The sequence below is a fragment of the Cyprinus carpio genome, chromosome B11 (assembly GCF_018340385.1).
Source record: "Cyprinus carpio isolate SPL01 chromosome B11, ASM1834038v1, whole genome shotgun sequence".
NCBI lineage: Eukaryota > Metazoa > Chordata > Actinopteri > Cypriniformes > Cyprinidae > Cyprinus > Cyprinus carpio.
In genome coordinates, this window is record NC_056607.1 from 24,533,398 (window position 1) to 24,550,838 (window position 17,441).

Consider the following 17,441-nt stretch of genomic DNA (forward strand, 5'->3'; position numbering starts at 1 on the left):
GAGGTCTCTTGTCCTCCACACTCTCTCGTGACTGCTGCTTCAGCTTCCTCAGCAGAGCCGTGACTGAAACACAACACATCAACCATTAACTTCCCATTTCATCTGTCACCTGAAAATATGGTTTCAAAACAGCTTTATATGAATGGGTGCCGTCGAATTCCAAGAGTCTGATAAGATGATAAAAATATTACAATGCACTGCAGTCCATTAGTTAAGTTATGGTGTGGAGAAGAGATGAGATGAATCAAGTATTGAGTTGTTTTTTTTTTAAATAAATTGAGTCCATAATCCATAATAACACTTCCTCCAGTGAAAAAGTGTTCTGGTGTGAATCAGGAGAGAAATCTGCACAGATCAAGCAGCGTTTAAACAGCTTTAAACAAATATGTGTCTGGATTTTGATGTGAGAGACAACAGCAGATGCACAATACTTACCAAAAGTACTAAAATAGTTCAAAAGTACTGAAATATTATTAGAAATATTGCCTTAGTATCAAAAGTACTGAAATAGTTCCAAAAGTACTGAAATATTATTAGAAATATTGCATTAGTATCAAAAGTACTGAAATAGTTCCAAAAGTACTGAAATATTATCAGAAATATTGCGTTAGTATCAAAAGTACTGAAATAGTTCCAAAAGTACTGAAATATTATCAGAAATATTGCATTAGTATCAAAAGTACTGAAATAGTTCCAAAAGTACTGAAATATTATCAGAAATATTGCATTAGTATCAAAAGTACTGAAATATTATCAGAAATATTGCATTAGTATCAAAAGTACTGAAATATTATCAGAAATGTTGCATTAGTATCAAAAGTACTGAAATAGTTCCAAAAGTACTGAAATATTATCAGAAATATTGCATTAGTATCAAAAGTACTGAAATATTATCAGAAATATTGCATTAGTATCAAAAGTACTGAAATAGTATCAAAATACTGAAATAGTATCAAAATGCTGAAATTATATCAAAAGTACTAAAATATTATCAAAATACTGATATATATAGCCTTGTGGGCAGCGCGCCATGCAATGCCATTGCGCTACAGGCGTCCCGTGTTCGAATCCCAACTCAAGGACCTTTCCCAACCACCCACCCCCCCTCGTTTCCTGTCAATTCTGATCTCTCCTGTCACAACAAAGGCAAAAAATGCCAAAAAAATAAATCTAAAAAAAATACTGATATATTAACAAAAGTACTAAAATAGTACCAAAAGTACTGTAATATTATCAAAAGTACTGCATTAGTATCAAAAGTACTGAAATAGTATGAAAATACTGCAATAGTATCAAAATGCTGAAACAGAATCAAAAGTATTACCATATCAAAAGCACAAAAAATTTATCAAAACACTGATATATTATCAAAAGTACTGAAATATTATCAAAGTACTTCAAAGCATTATTATCAAAAATACTGAAATATTATAAAAATATTTATATGGTATCAAGATGCTGAAATAGTAGTATTATTAGTTTATTATCAAAAGTACTGAAATTTTATCAAAATACTGAAATGTTATCAAAAGGACTGCATTAGTACCAAAAGTACTGAAATATTACGAAAATACTGAAATAGTATCAGAACGCTGAAATAGTATCAAAAGTACTGAAATTTTATCAAACCTATTGAAATATCACCAAAACTAATGAAATAGTATAAAATGTATTAAAATAGCACCAATGAAATCGGACACTTTGATTACTCTAGGGTTGATCAAATACTCAAGCAGACAGTATTCAGCATTTCTCTCAAACTCTTCTAAACTGAATGCAGCTGAAGGACAAAGACTGTCACTAGTACATGTTTTATCCCATTAAAGCCTTAATAAACATCTCATAAAGCACATTTTTAGAGTACAGACCTTCTTCGTGTTTTTAATTAGAAACAGTCTGATCATGCCACCCAAACCAGCTGTAATTTGCACGTGATTTGCACAGCATTTTAAATGACTGACATTTGTTTTTCATTCTCTGTCGATCTCGGTCACGTCCGGACTTGCACCGCGAGCTCTTGAGAACTGATGACAGAAAACGGTCGATTCTGATTCACAGCCATTAAACTCCCATGATGCAGTGTCACACGAGCACACAAACACCTCTATCACTGAACTCAGCGCAGACAGACGGAGCTCAGTCTCCGATTGGCTTCAGGCACCTGTTTCCCTGCCAGAGGAGCTCAGATGAACCAGACCAGAAGAGAATCTGCTGCGTACATCCAGAAACCGGTGTTACATCCTCAGTTAAACTAACTAGTACAAGTGAGTGAAGAGATAACCTGCTCAAGACATATAGAAGAACATTGGGAACCAAACCATTTTGGACCCCATTGACTTTCACTGTTTAAACCCCAACCTACAGGCACATTTCTCAAAATATCTACTTTTGTGGTTCACAGAAGAAAGTCAGGTCATACAGGTTTGGAACCACGTGAGGGTGAGTAAATAAGACAGAATGATCAGTTTTGGGTGAACAAGTCTTAACTAGTCGACCAACATCCTAGATGACCTCTGATGTCTTCAGTCAAAGGTCACGACCCACTTCTGAACATCTCGCTGCTCTCGGCTGATGGGAGTGATGGAGAGATCAAATCAAAACGGAGTGATTCATGTGCTGCATCTCCTGTAGGAGTCCACCCACCATCACTGATTCATCATCATCTTCACTGAGAAATTAATAACTCAAGCCAACAAAACTATGACGCCTTCTAAAAAAAACCTTTCATCTGAGGCACATGCTATGTAATAAAAGCTGGCTTTGTCGAGTCAATAACAGTTAAACACAACACGAGGAGAGACGAGAATGAGAGTGTGAAGGGGAAATATGAACAGAAGTACGTCATGCTAATAAATCAACAACTAAATGTGAGTCTAATGGAATGTTCTTCTCATTATTAGGTACCTATGATTTGTGTGATGTGAAAAAATGCAGACAGAAGCACAGAATGCAGTCACAAAAATGGGATTTCACCACTGCATGTGAGAAAACAATCATCAGACGCACAGACCCTTACTACGGCTCGCCAAAATAAAAGTTTTGAAGAAATTATCACTGAAATACATTATTTTTAGGGAATATCACACAGACTTTCACCCATTTTTCACTTAAACAGTAACCCTCTGTTAGACGCACAGACCTAAAAAAAAAAAAAAAGAATTTGTAAAAGATTAAAAAAATTGTTAAAGTTGTACGGATTCATCTGATTACATCTGTTAATAAATATATGTATAATGAATTTGTATTAAATCATAAAACAGAATTAAAACATTAAAACCGAAAGAACAGAATCATATAGACACTATTATTGTGAAAATGTTAACAAATTATTAAATTGTTACAGTTTTATGAATTTGATTGTTTAAACATCCTTTTGAAAATGTACTTTGACAATTAAAACTGAATCCAGGAAAAAGTAATGTAAAATGCAGAATTTCTAATTAATGAATTAATTAAAACTTATAGAGCCCACTATTGTTAACAAATTATTAAACTGTTAAAGTTTTATTCAAATGATTAGACATCCTTTTGTTTATTAATATTTTGTTAAACCATTACAACACAATCCATAAAAAATAAAAACTGAATTTTTATTTTTATTTTGGGGAGGGGGGTAAATAAACTGTATAATGTACCATTACAACACAATCTGTATGTGTTTAAAACTGAATTTTTATTTTTATTTTGGAACCACGGACTCAGGCTGATGCTTCATCTATTTTGCATCTCTTGCAGATACGCAGTCCAATGCAAATGATTCCTATGTAAAGAGTGAGCAGGAACTCGTTATCCGCCGGTGATCGTTATCTGAACGAGCTCTTCATTACCACAGACTCAGCATCGTTAGGAGCTGGTAAACACACATTAATGCTTGCAGGGTTTTCAGTGAATTAGCGCAGACGGTGTAACGTTATCCAGAGTGAGATTTAATCTGACAGAGACTGAGCCGCTTTAACTCACCACAACAACAGACACGCATCTCATCTGGACTCGTGCTGTCCTTAATGGAGGAGATCAGAGCGGAGCTCATGTGACCTGATCACACACACACACGCACACACACATACTCACCTACATACTCACACACACTCACACTCAGAGAGATACACACACACACAGACACACACACTCACACACACACTCACACACGCACGCACGCACGCACGCACGCACGCCACGCACGCGCACACACAGACACACACACACACACTCACAGAGACATACACGCACACACACTCACACTCAGAGAGATACACACACACACACACACACCACAGCCGCACACACACACTCACAGAGACAGACACGCACACACACTCAACACTCAGAGAGACACACACCACCGCACACACACACACACACACACACGCACACACGCACACACACACACACACACACACTCACAGAGACATACACGCACACACACTCACACACACACACACACTTCAGAGAGACACACACACACACACACACACTCAGAGAGACACACACGCACGCACGCACACACCACACACAGAGACCTACACACACACACACACACACTCACACACACTCTCTCTCACACACACACACACTCACAGAGACATACACGCACACACACTCACACTCAGAGACTCAGAGACACACACACACACTCAGAGACACACACACATACACACACACACTCACACATACTCACCTACATACACACACACACACACACACTCTCACTAAGCTAACTAAAACAAAAACAAAAAAAATTGTACTTGAAATAAAATAAAAATAAAACTTATTTAAAACGTATTACAACTTATTTAAGGAAATGATTCTCATTTTTGTTTAGTGAGGTACTAATATAAACTAACACCAAAACTGAAACCATATATATATATATACACAATTTAGTTGCTAAGGCAGTATTTCTCATTTTCATTTAGAGACTAAAATAACTAAAACGGAACAAACTGAAACGTAATAAAAACCATATTTATAAATAATAAAAATGACAAAACAACGAAAATTATTTTTAAAAATATTAATAATAAAATGACAAACACAACAAAATGAAAACACAAAATACAAAAATAAAATCTAATTCAAGACATGAGCAAAAACAGTATATCAGTGCCGTACTCATCTGTCGGTCTCCGTAGCTGATGGCCTCGGCGAGTGGACTCCATCCCTGAGCGTTTTTCACCTTCACTGGTGCATTATGGGCCAGCAGGAGATGGGCACATTCTGAGGAGAGAAGAGCAGTCCCTTGAACGTCTGATTTCACTCACATCACAGACTCCTCAGAGACACTGAAATCACACTGACAAACCAAACACTAACTACATCGACTGTCTCCAAACTGTACAGACTTCTGTCTGTCATATACTGCGTCTATGCATCTCTCTTTTCAATAAATGACCCTTGTTTTGCTGTTTTATTATGCACTGCATATGTTTTAAGACACAGCAGAACCGTTTCGCCCAGCGCTGCACGAGCTCCAGAAAGGGAAGCATGCCACTGAAATGACGCTGAGATCCCGATTTAAACATAAAAGGAGGTGCAGCAGCTTAATTTATCATCCCCCTTCTGCTGCGGCCACAAAGGAACGTCTTTAATTTCAGTGTTCAGAAGAAAGAAACGCCTCGGAGCTGTTCACGGGTCAAACACTAGTGGACGACTAGAGGCAGTAAAGATGAAATACTAGCACACTACACACTATATAGTGCTGACTTCTGAAAATAACACGTGAAAGAGAACGCAGTAAAACACTTCAAACTGTAGTACACTATATAGTGCATGTTTACTGCATTATTTAGCATTTAATCCAATTTTGTATAAAATGTCTCAACTCTTGACATCAAAATAAAAATATTTAATAAAACAAAAAAATAAATATAAAATAAAAAATATTTAAAAACAATAAATACACAAAATAAATATATAAATACAATGAAATAAAAATAGTACTGTAATATATTATTGTAAATAATAAAAATAAATAATATAATAAAGTGATAGATTATAAGATTTAATACCTTGTATAGTTTCAAGTCACTGTAAGTTGCTTTAGATAAAAGCGCCTGCCAAATGCATTTACATTTATGTATCAACGTAAATGCATAACTGTTAATGTAAATATCACTACTGGTTCATCTGTCAAACTGGAAATGAAAGGTCACGTCTAATGCACTGCATTGTGGGATACAGTATGCTATGGAAGCTTATTTCAGCTAAGGAATAAAAAAGAGTTAGTCAAAAGGTTATTGCTTTTCATGCGACAATTCATTTTTTTTAATTGAAATTCTGCGAAAAAAAATCTGAGCTGCCAAACAGAAAGTCAGAAATGTAAGATAAAAAGTCGCAACTACCATTTTTACATTTTTAAAATGTTAAATCATAATTTGGAGGGGGGGAAAAAGCCAGAATTGCATGAAGAAAAATCTAAATTGTTAGATATAACATCGCAATTGCAAAAAGATTGTGAGATAAAAAGTTGTAACTATCTTTTTACTTTTTTTTTTTTTTATTCCATTGTGAAATTGTGAGTTTATAACTTGCAATTATAAAGAAGAAAAAACTCAAGAATTACGAGATAAAAAGTCGCAATTTATTTTTTTAATTCTGTGCCGAAAACAAAAAGAAGGCGAGACGTAAAGTCATAATTGCGAGAAAAAGTCAGAATTGCGAGAAAGTCAGAATTCTGAGAAAAAGTCAGAATTCTGAGAAAAAGTCAGAATTCTGAGAAAAAGTCAGAATTGCGAGAAAGTCAGAACTGCGAGAAAAAGTCAGAATTCTGAGAAAAAGTCAGAATTGCGAGAAAAAGTCAGAACTGCGGGAATGTGTGAGAAGAAGAAGTAATTATTATGAGAGTAAGTATTGCGAGGAGAAAAAGTCAGAATTGCGAGAAAGTCAGAATTGCGAGAAAAAGTAGGGATTGGTAGGAATTCTGAGAAAAAGTCAGAATTCTGAGAAAAAGTCAGAATTGCGAGAGAAAGTCAGAATTCTGAGAGAAAGTCAGAATTCTGAGAAAAAGTCAGAATTGCGAGAAAAAAATCAGAATTCCAAAAAAAAGTCAGAATTGCGAGAAAGTCAGAACTGCGAGAGAGAGTAAGGTTTGTGTTATGAGGTAAGAGTTGAGAGTTGAGGTAGGAAGTTATGATTGTAAGTCAGAATTGCGAGAAAAAGTCAGAATTGTGAGAAAAAGTCAGAATTCTGAGAAAAAGTCAGAATTGCGAGAAAAAATCAGAATTCCAAAAAAAAGTCAGAACTGTGAGAAAAAAAGCCAGAATTCCAAAAAAAAGTCAGTAAAAAAGTCAGAACTGTGAGAAAAAAAGCCAGAATTCCAAAAAAAGTCAGTATTCCGAGAAAAAGTCAGAATTGCGAGAAAGTCAGAATTGCGAGAAAAAGTCAGAATTGCGAGAAAAAGTCAGAATTCTGAGAAAAAGTCAGAATGCGAGAAGTCAGAACTGCGAGAAAAAGTCGAATTCAGATAAAAGTCAGAATTGCGAGAGAAAGTCAGAATTCTGGAGAAAAGTCGAATTCTGAGAGAAAAAGTCAGAAACTGCGAGAAAAGTCAGAATTTCTCCAGAAAAGTCAAGAATTGCGAGAAAAAATCAGAATTGCGAGAAAAAGTCAGAATTGCGAGAAAAAGTCAGAACTTTGCGAGAAAAGTCGAGAATTGCGAGAAAAAGTCAGAATTCTGAGAAAAAGTCAGAATTGCGAGAGAAAAGTCAGAAAAAGTCAGAGGTAAAGTCAGAATTCTGAGAAAAAGTCAGAATTGTTGAGAAAAAAGTCAGAATTTCTGAGAAAGTCGTCAGAATTGCGAGAAAAAGTCAGAATTCGTCAGAAGTCAGAACTGTGAGAAAAAACTTTTAAAATAGATTTCCATTACTTTTTAATCCATTTTAATTAATTCTCCAAAACACTAGAATATGGAAATAACTTTTACTGTACTTCTGATCACACTGCAAAAAAAGTGCTGTTCTTCCTCTGTATATCTGTCCAGGGTTTCTACAGCCCCAGTCAGAAACTGTTAGAATTTAAGACATTTTTAAGACCCTTTTTAATACCAGAATATGCGAGAAAAGTCTAAACCTGCGAGAAAGTCACAATTTTTATTTACATTCAGTAATATTTAAAAAGTCAGAATTCTGAGAAAAAGTCAGAATAATGCTGTAATAAATTCATTTATCCCTACGATAGGAAGTCAGATGTCTGAGGAAAAAGTCAGACAAATTCCATAAAAAGTCAGAAATAACTGAAAAAGTCAGAATTGCGAGATAAACAATTTATTCTGACAGCAAAATTGTCATCAGTGTTTTCTGAGCTTAAAAAAGCCAGAATTCTGCAAAAAAGTTAGTATACCTGTACAAAAAGTCATGTGTAATTGCGAGACATGCGTCAGCAATTCTGAGGAAAAAGTCCATTACAATTCGAGAAATTCAAGTCAGAAGGGGCTGCTACAAGGCAGAAATAAGTCAGAATTGCGAGAAAAGTCAGAACTGCGATAAAAAAGTTAATTAGATTTGTTTTTAAAAAAATTCAGAATTCCAATAAAAAAAGTCAGAACTGCGAGAGCAAACTTTCCAACATACTTCTCAACTAAACTACCAGTGTGCCGAGAAAAGTAAGTCACTGAAATTGTCAACTGTCACAATCATTCATGTCAACTGATTGAGTATGCTATCATGCTGGTATCTTAAACCCCAAAGACTTGTTGTGGACAGCTGACTCCTGATAATGATATTGCAATTACTGTTGGTGGTAAAATAGAAATTAATCTTTTCTAATAAGTTTAAATTGATTTTTACCATTTTGGGCATTTTACCTTTATAAACCATGTTTTTCACATACTGCAACATTATCTTTTGAGTCAAATCTTACTTTAATCACGTGAACTAGAATAATCAGACATTCACGCTGGGCTGCGATTGTGCTCAGAAATCCGTATCAACAAATGCAGACATAATCATAATTAAACATTAAACGGCATACTGATATTTGAAGTAATTAAAAAAATGAAACGATACTTTAAATGTGAAATTCTGCAGCCGCTGCAGAAAGTCACTGTTAACAATGTCCATTGCTCTCCGCTCATTTAAACGATTCATTCAGGCCTTTTATTTCAGACACTGTCAATGTTTCTCAAAGACGCAAAACAGCGCTGTGGATTTGTTGTAATTATTTTTTATACAGCGAAATTGAGCATAAATAGGCAAGATGTGTAATAAAACGACTACCATTAAAAAACCTCTGTGTATTGAAAAAGCATCTGCACCAAAAAATGTGAAAAAAATCTCGCTACTGTGTACTGTTTTTCTGGTAATCTGCAGGTAAATGGGCAAGGGCACTTTTAAGAATATTAAGCTTAAGCTCACTGTGTCCATTAAACTAAAAAGATTTTATAAATAAACATTCTTAATGGATTTACCTCATATGTTTCTCTAAAGATAATGTTTTCCTCTCACAAGAGATCAACAGATCAAACAGAACGCAACTTCAGCGCGAATTTCCATTACTGTGTTAATCTAATTTTAATGCAATTGTCTGATGACGTAGTAATTTACCCGCGGGGAAGAAAAACTCTTCGGTTCTGTCCAATGATTGTAAAAAACCGTCAATTAGGGTCCATCAGACTTCTCGGGTACTGTGAACAAAAATATTTAAGACCCATCGAATACGAATTTAAGACATTTTAAGACTTTTTAAGGCCTTATATTAGGAAAACGTTATTTAAGACATTTTGAGACTTTTTAAGGACCCGCGGACACTCTGTCTGTCTTGTTTTCCAGTGAAAATGTGGTATAGATTATGATATTGTGTTATATTTACTGGAGAGGCAGAATTATTAAGATCAGAGATATGTTTTATGAACTTCATCAAAATAAAGTGAGTTTTTCATTAACGAAAACTAAGCAGACAAAATATCTGTGTCAGTTGTTGTGTGTGTTGTGTGTGGGGTGTGTGTGTGGTGTGGTGTAATTGTGCAAAAGGAAGTGTCTTGTGTGTGTGTGTGAGCAAATGTCTTTAGTGTGTGCATTTTTGTGTGTCTGTGTGTGTGTGTGTGTGTGTGTGTGTGTGAACTCTAAACACAATGAAGCAGATTTACAGCAACGGTCTTCACTGAATCAGCGAGCAAGTCTTGCATTCCCGCTACGCCTCTGAGAAATCCCGCTTAAATGATTAATAAGTGTGTAGTGTATTAATGAATGCAGAGTGTAGTCGTGCGCTCACAGGGGAGCTGTGCATGAATATTTCACCACGGCCTGCGTTCACAGACAAATGCATTCGGCATTACTAAAGAGAACATCAAAACTTCATGAAGTTCATTAAATAGTCAAATTCAGCGAGATATTTCATAACTGTATGAAATCGTAACAATCAATCAACAGCACTAATAAAAAACTTCTGATGATAATTATCATGCTCAACAGTGATCAAAATCAACTCTGGGGTCGATCTCATAAAATCTATCAAAAACACACTCTGGTCTTCACACAGAAACAACTAAATTACATTTTGCATGAAGAAAAAGAAGCCATTTTTGCATTTAAACATTTATCTACCAAATTATTATTACAACAATTCCTCATGAAGAAAAAAACATTTCTGTTATCATGTACGTGTGTATGTCACTATTTATATATCAGGGTAGCATTTAGTGAACTGCATTTAATTTATGCTGATTTAAATAATAAAAATGAATTGTATTACAGTATATTTTATTATTACTGATTTACAATAATGAGAATGACAATGGAATTAAATATTATAATATTTAAGTTAGTTAAAATCAACACCTTATTTTACCACCAATTTATTACAACAAATTCTCAACTAGTAAACACATTATGATTCTCTCTCTCTCTCCGTGTGTGTGTGTGTGTGTGTGTGCGTGAGAGTGTGTTTAGTGTGTGTGTGTAAGAAGAGAGATGTGTGTGTGTGTGTTGAGTGTGTGTGTGTGTGTGTGTGTGTTTAGTGTATGTGTGTTTGTGTGTGAGAGAGAGAGAGAGAGAGCTTGCTTGTGTGTGTGTGTGTGTGTGTGTTTGTGGTTATTAGTGTGAGTTAGTGTGCTTAAATACATAAATACATATATGTATTTAAAAAACTCATTGTATTATTATAGTATATGTTTTATTGTACTATGCTAAAGAATAATTGAATGACAGTAATGACAATGAAAATAAAAAAATGTAGTGGTCAAAAATATACGATCTGGATGTGTTACTGTAATGAACATGAGGGTTTTTGCATTAATAATGCATGTGAAAAAGAATGACAAAATGTCAATTAAAAAAAATTTTGCAAAAATGCATTCGAATTTCAATTAAAAAAAATTTCCATTGGGAAGTTTGTTTTTTTATAAATGATGTTTTATGCCACTGATCTGTCGTGTCATGCTGGGAAACACCCAATCAAGCATTCAGGTGTATCAGAAGCGGGCGACTCACCTTTATGACCCATCATAACAGCCAGATGAAGAGGAGTGTTTCCTGTAAGACACACGATACTGAGTCATTTACAACCGGGACAAACCCAAACTCAGCAATCATTCAGCAAAACTGCAAACATGCGTCTGTATAGCTTTTATTCATTTTAATTTCAGTTTTGTTTATCACAATTATAAGACCTCTGCTCTGCATGTGCACAGAAGCAGTTTGATATGATGTGAGAATGAAAACTGGTAGCACAGGTTAGTGAACCAAACAAACACACGAACCGGCTCACGAGAATGACATTAATCACGACTGATTCATAATCCATCACACAGATAAAACCTGAAATGAATGCTAGCTCTGCTGTTGTCCGTCACAGGCAAAACATGCAGAATTACAAGATCCAAGCAAACTAGTTTTCCTAGAGTCAAACTAGAGTCATCGAGGCTCTAGATCATCAAGATTCTGGAATACTGTGGTTCATAATCTGAAGAAAAACAGTTCTAGATCCTTCTCATGATTGTGAATTATTAAGACTCTCTGTCTCCGTATTTGGTTCTAGATAAGCATGTTTCTGTATTATTATACTCTAAATAATACTAACAGGTCTAGATCACTTTGGCTGTGAATTGTTATGATTCTCTATCACCATATTTTTGAGGCATTATGGCTCATAATAATTATGGCTCTGAATAACAACAACAGTTCTAGATCACCACAACTCTAGAGCACTATTCTTTATTACCATGTTTTTAAGTCATTAAGGCTTTAGACCAGCATGATTTGAATTATTATGAATCTGAATAACAATTCTAGATCGTCGTGATTCTGGATTATTAAGATTCTCGGTCTCCATATTTTTGAGGCATTATGGTTCTAGATAAGCATGTCTGTATAACTAATACTCTGAATAATAATAGGTCTAGATCACTGTGGCTGTGGATTATTATGATTGTCGATCACCGAGTCATTATGGCTACAAACATAATAAGCATGGCTCTGAGCGATAACAACAGTTCTAGATCACCATGATTCTGGATCATGATTCTTGATCACCATGTTGTTGAGTCATTAAGGCTCTAGATCAGCATGACTCTGAATTAATATGAATCTGAATAATAACAGTTCTAGAGCAGCGTGATTCTGGATTGTTATGGTTCTTGATTATCACATTTAGACATTTAGGTTCTAGATCAGAATACTCTGGATTAGTAGAACTCTCAATCGCTCTGTTTTTGAGTTATTAAGCTTGTAGAGCAGCATGATTCTAGATTATCATGGTTCTCAATTACAATGTTTTATATCATTATGGTTCTAAATTATAATAATTGCAGCTATGAATAATAGTTCTAGATCATCATAGCTCTGGACTATTATGGTTCACAGTCACCATGTTTTTGAGTAATTATGGCTCTAAATCAAAACTCTGAAAGATAACAGCTCAAAATCAACATGATTCTGGATTATTACGATTCGCAATCACCATGTATAATCTGAATAATAACAGTTCTAGATCATCATTCTTGTGGTTTATTAGGATTATCACGTTTGTTTTTTGTTTGGTTAATGTTGTTGATCATGTTTTTTTTTTATTATTGTTGTTGTTAAGCTTGATTTTTTTTGTTTTTTTGTTTTTTATTTACAATGTTTTGTATCATTTTTATAATAATAGTTCTAAATCTACACAATTCTGGATTATTATGGCCCTTGATCACCTTATTTTTGAGTCATTAAGGCTCTTGATCAACATGATTCTGGATTATTATGGTTCTCGGTCATCATATTTTTTAGACATTATGGTACTAAATTATCATTATTCCAGATAATATGATTCTGAAAAATAACCTATTTCTAGATCACCACAGTTGTGTATTATTTTGATTCTCAATCACCATGTTTTTGGGTCATTACAGCTCTAGATCAGCATGATTCCAGATAATATGATTCTGAAAAATAACCTACTTCTAGATCACCACAGTTGTGTTTTATTATGATTCTCAATCACCGATTGTATTATTTTTTATTATTGCTTATGTCTAGAATTCTTCAGGATTTTATTATTGTGATTAATAATCAATTTCTATGTATACTATGATTCTGAAAATTAACCTATTTCTAGATCACCATGTTTTTTGGGTCATTACGGCTCTAGATCAGCATGATTTCTGGATTTTATGATTCTGAAAAATAACCTATTTCTAGATCACCACAGTTGTGGATTATTATTATAATACGCAGTCACCATGTATAATCTGAATAATCGCGGTTCTAGATCATCATGCTTGTGGATTATCAGGACACTCGATCAGTTCTGAATAAAGTCAGCTCGCGCTCTCTCACCGTGCACGTCTTTCTGCGCGATGTTCTGCGTCCGGATGAGCGATGACAGCCTCCGCACGTCTCCGCGGAACACGCACTCATGCACGGGGTACGCGCCGTCAGTGTCGCCGTGGTTCTGGTTCTGCTGCGAGCTGGAGCGGAGGATCCTGTGGTTCCCGCCGCTGAGGATCTTGCTGCCCCGGTTGGCTTTGATCGGCCCGGTGGCCGCCGGCTCCTCGTCCGGATCCAGCAGATCCAAACCCGCCTTGCGCTCTTTGCGCACCGAGCGGATCTTCTCTCCCGTCATATTTACACAGGATGAACGGTGGAAAACAGCATCCCGCACAACATGAACACTGTCCGGTGACTCAACAGAGACGGACGTGGAATGAAACACGCTCCGGAGCGAACGCATCGAACGGTAAACAAACGACACATACACACACACACCCTACGAGGAAGAGCCATCTGCCATCTTCCGCTCGCAGTCTCGCGAGAATCACGGGCGGGCCTAGTGAACACAGCGCGGAGTCTCGCGAGAATGAGCGGACTCGCCCTCAAGCGTCGAAACAATCCGCGACTCTCGCGAGAATGGCGTGCGGGGAGACAGGAGAGACTGGCTAGTCTCGCGAGAGTGAGTAATTCAGCCAAATACAACAGAGATGTCCCCTAATTCATTCATTGAAGAAGGTTAAACACTTTACTTTGTCAGTTTTATTAGGGAAAGCAGCTAATAAGATATATGATCATTTTATTACATTTGTAAAAAGAAACTAAATTATATAAAAGATTATAGTCTTTTTGATTTATTTATTTGTTTGTTTTTGTTTTAATTTCTAGTTTGTTTATTTGTTTTGCTGAGTTTTTATGTTTTATTTTGTCCTGCAAGCAAAACCCTGATCCATCAGTTATGCTGCCAACCGCCAATCAAGACCAAAGAAGAAGAAGAAGAAGAAGAAGAAGAAGTGAACCTGTGTTTGTTTGGCATACACAAGCATTTCTTGTAACAAGCACTTTGAGTAGTTGAGAGGATCAGACGTGTTTCTGACGTGTTTTGGAAACAGACAGAGCTCTTATATTAGTTCAGAGACTTCCACATGTTCCTTAAACCTTTATTATTTAAATCCAACTCACAAAACCATTTGAAAGAGGATGAATTTCTGTAGAATATTTTCTCAAAAATATTTTGAATATTGTGCCGTTTTACTTTGATATCTATTTTGTTTGTTTTTTTTTGGGGGGGGGGTTAACTCTTTCATTTGTATTCATGAGAGTTCATAGTAAAGGTAGAACAATCCTAAATAAAATATTTAAAAAAGAAATTCATGTGAATTCATATTTTATTATTATCATTATATTATACTGAGAAATAAAATGCATATATTAAAGACTTATTTTTGGCATTTTTGCCTTTAATTAAACAGGAATGTTATATTAGTAAATTATTAATATTATTATTATTATATTGAGGAATAAAATCAGTATATTGGAGATTTATTCTTGGTATTTTATGCCTTTATTATTATTATATATATATATTTTTTATTAGTATAAATACTTCTAAATAAATTCAACATATTAAAGATTTATTTAGGAATATTTGCCTTTATTTAGACACGATTTGTATTTATTAGTAAATTAATAATCATAATACTAATAATAATAATAATATACTGAGAAATAAAAGCAATATATTGAAGATTTTATTTTTGGCATTTTTTGCTTTTATTTAGAATTTTTATTTATTTATTATTATATTATTTATTATTAGTATAAAGTTGCGAAATAAATTCAACATATTGAAGATTTGTTTTGGAATTTTTGCCTTTATTAAGACAGCATTTTTCATTTATTAGTAAATTATTATTATCAATAAAAATAATAATAATATACTGAGAAATAAAATTATTATATTGAATATTTATTTTTGGCATTCACTATTTTTTATTTATCATTAAATTAAGCAATATTTTATATATATATATTGCAGAATAAAATCCCTGTATTGAAGATGTATTTTGATACTGGGGTGTTAGGACAGAGAAATCCTAAATAAAACATAACGGAGATATTCATGTGAAAATGTGACCTCTTAATAAAAAATAATAAATGATACTGAATAATAAATAAACTGATACTCTGATTTCTATCCCACACAACAGAAACACTGCTGATTATTATTATTCTGACTATAATCTCACGAGTGTTGGAAGAACTGCACGTGATCCTTCAGTTTATCCTTCGTCTTGGGTGTTGTGTGCGTCGCAGTGAACGGATGGAAGCGGAGTGTGTTTCACAACACATCCACGTCTAAACATCCCTAAATCAAGATTCATTTACTAAAGCCACAAAATGACTCATGATATCAAATCTTGTTTTTGAAAAATGCATCAAAATGAATCTTAGTTGAATATTAGTTCATGACTAAAAAAAAGAACATCTGTCATGTGGTATATATATATATATATATATATAAATCTTCAATGTATTGGAAGGAATATATATATATAAAAGATTAATTCATGTGAATCCTAATAAAACCTCTTAATAAAGAATTATGAGTTACACTAAATAATAAATAAATGGTAACTCTCTTATATCGTACAGAACAGAAAAAGTATTGCTGATTATTAATATTATTTCTCATGAGTGAGTCAACTTTTGACCTATTAACCTGACAGGAGAAAAGATGAACATCAGCTGGCAGGCTTCGGGGAGAAAGATCATGCCGTTATTCGGGTTTTAGTTTAATCTGAGGATTAAAGAAGCTTCTTAGAAAAAATGTTAAGCCTGCAATCTATCGAATGGAAACCCTCAGTAATCAAACGCAGGTCTGTTATTGATAGTTTAGTCTGTTTTGGATGTTTTTGTGTGTTTCAGTGGATGGCCTCGAGTGAAGCTGATAAATCTCAGTGTGATGAGGAGCCTCGGCCTGGAGACCGGATCGAGATCTTCAGACCAGCACCAGAACATCATCAACCTCACAGCTGCCGGTCAGAGCCACGGGCTCAGAGATACTCTCCTGACCGCACTGTATCTGATTTACTGCTGTCAAACCATTAATCACATCCAGAATAAAAGTTTATGTTTACATGCTATATGTGTATTTATTATGTATATATGAATACAAAAACATGCATGTATATCTTTCAGAAAAATAAGTGACCCTGGAGCACAAAATCAGTCATAAGGGTCAATTTTGTGAAATTGAGATGTATGCATCATCTGAAAGCTGAATAAATAATCTCTCCATTGATGTATGGTTTGTTAGTAGGACAATATTTGTCTGAGATACAACTATTTGAAAATCTGGAATCTGAGGGAGCAAAAAAATCTAAATATTGAGAAAATCATCTTTAAAGTTGTTCAAATGAAGTTCTTAGGCAATGCATATTACTAATCAAAAATTAAGTTTTGATATATTTACAGTAGGAAATTTACTAAATATCTTCATGGAACATGATCTTTACTTAATATCCTAATGATTTTTGTCATAAAAGAGAAATGTATAATTGTGACCCATACAATGTATTGTTGTCTATTGCTACAAATATACCTGTGCTACTGATGACTGCTTCTGTGCTGCAGGGACACAGATTTTCTTGACCTGGTTATATGCAATAATTCAAATACACAGATCTTAAATGTAGGGATGAATATTATTATTTTCTGAGAGCAGATGTGGACTAAACGTCTCTGACTGTGTTTTCCTCC

At 34.6% G+C, this 17,441-nt stretch overlaps 1 protein-coding gene across 1 annotated transcript in view; it reads right to left on the bottom strand.

The window, feature by feature from the left end:
- Window positions 1–14,212, bottom strand: part of LOC109094775 (ankyrin repeat domain-containing protein 13C) — a 24,814-nt gene extending 10,602 nt beyond the window's left edge. The window contains exons 1-4 of the mRNA XM_042734694.1: window positions 13,749–14,212; window positions 11,424–11,465; window positions 5,113–5,217; window positions 1–63 (exon numbers count right to left, since the gene is read on the bottom strand). The exon at window positions 1–63 is cut by the window's left edge and continues 23 nt beyond it. Of these exons, the coding sequence (XP_042590628.1) occupies window positions 1–63; window positions 5,113–5,217; window positions 11,424–11,465; window positions 13,749–14,142 (604 nt within the window). The 5' untranslated portion in view covers window positions 14,143–14,212. The remainder of the gene's footprint in view (window positions 64–5,112; window positions 5,218–11,423; window positions 11,466–13,748) is intronic.
- Between the last annotated feature and the right edge of the window lie 3,229 nt (window positions 14,213–17,441).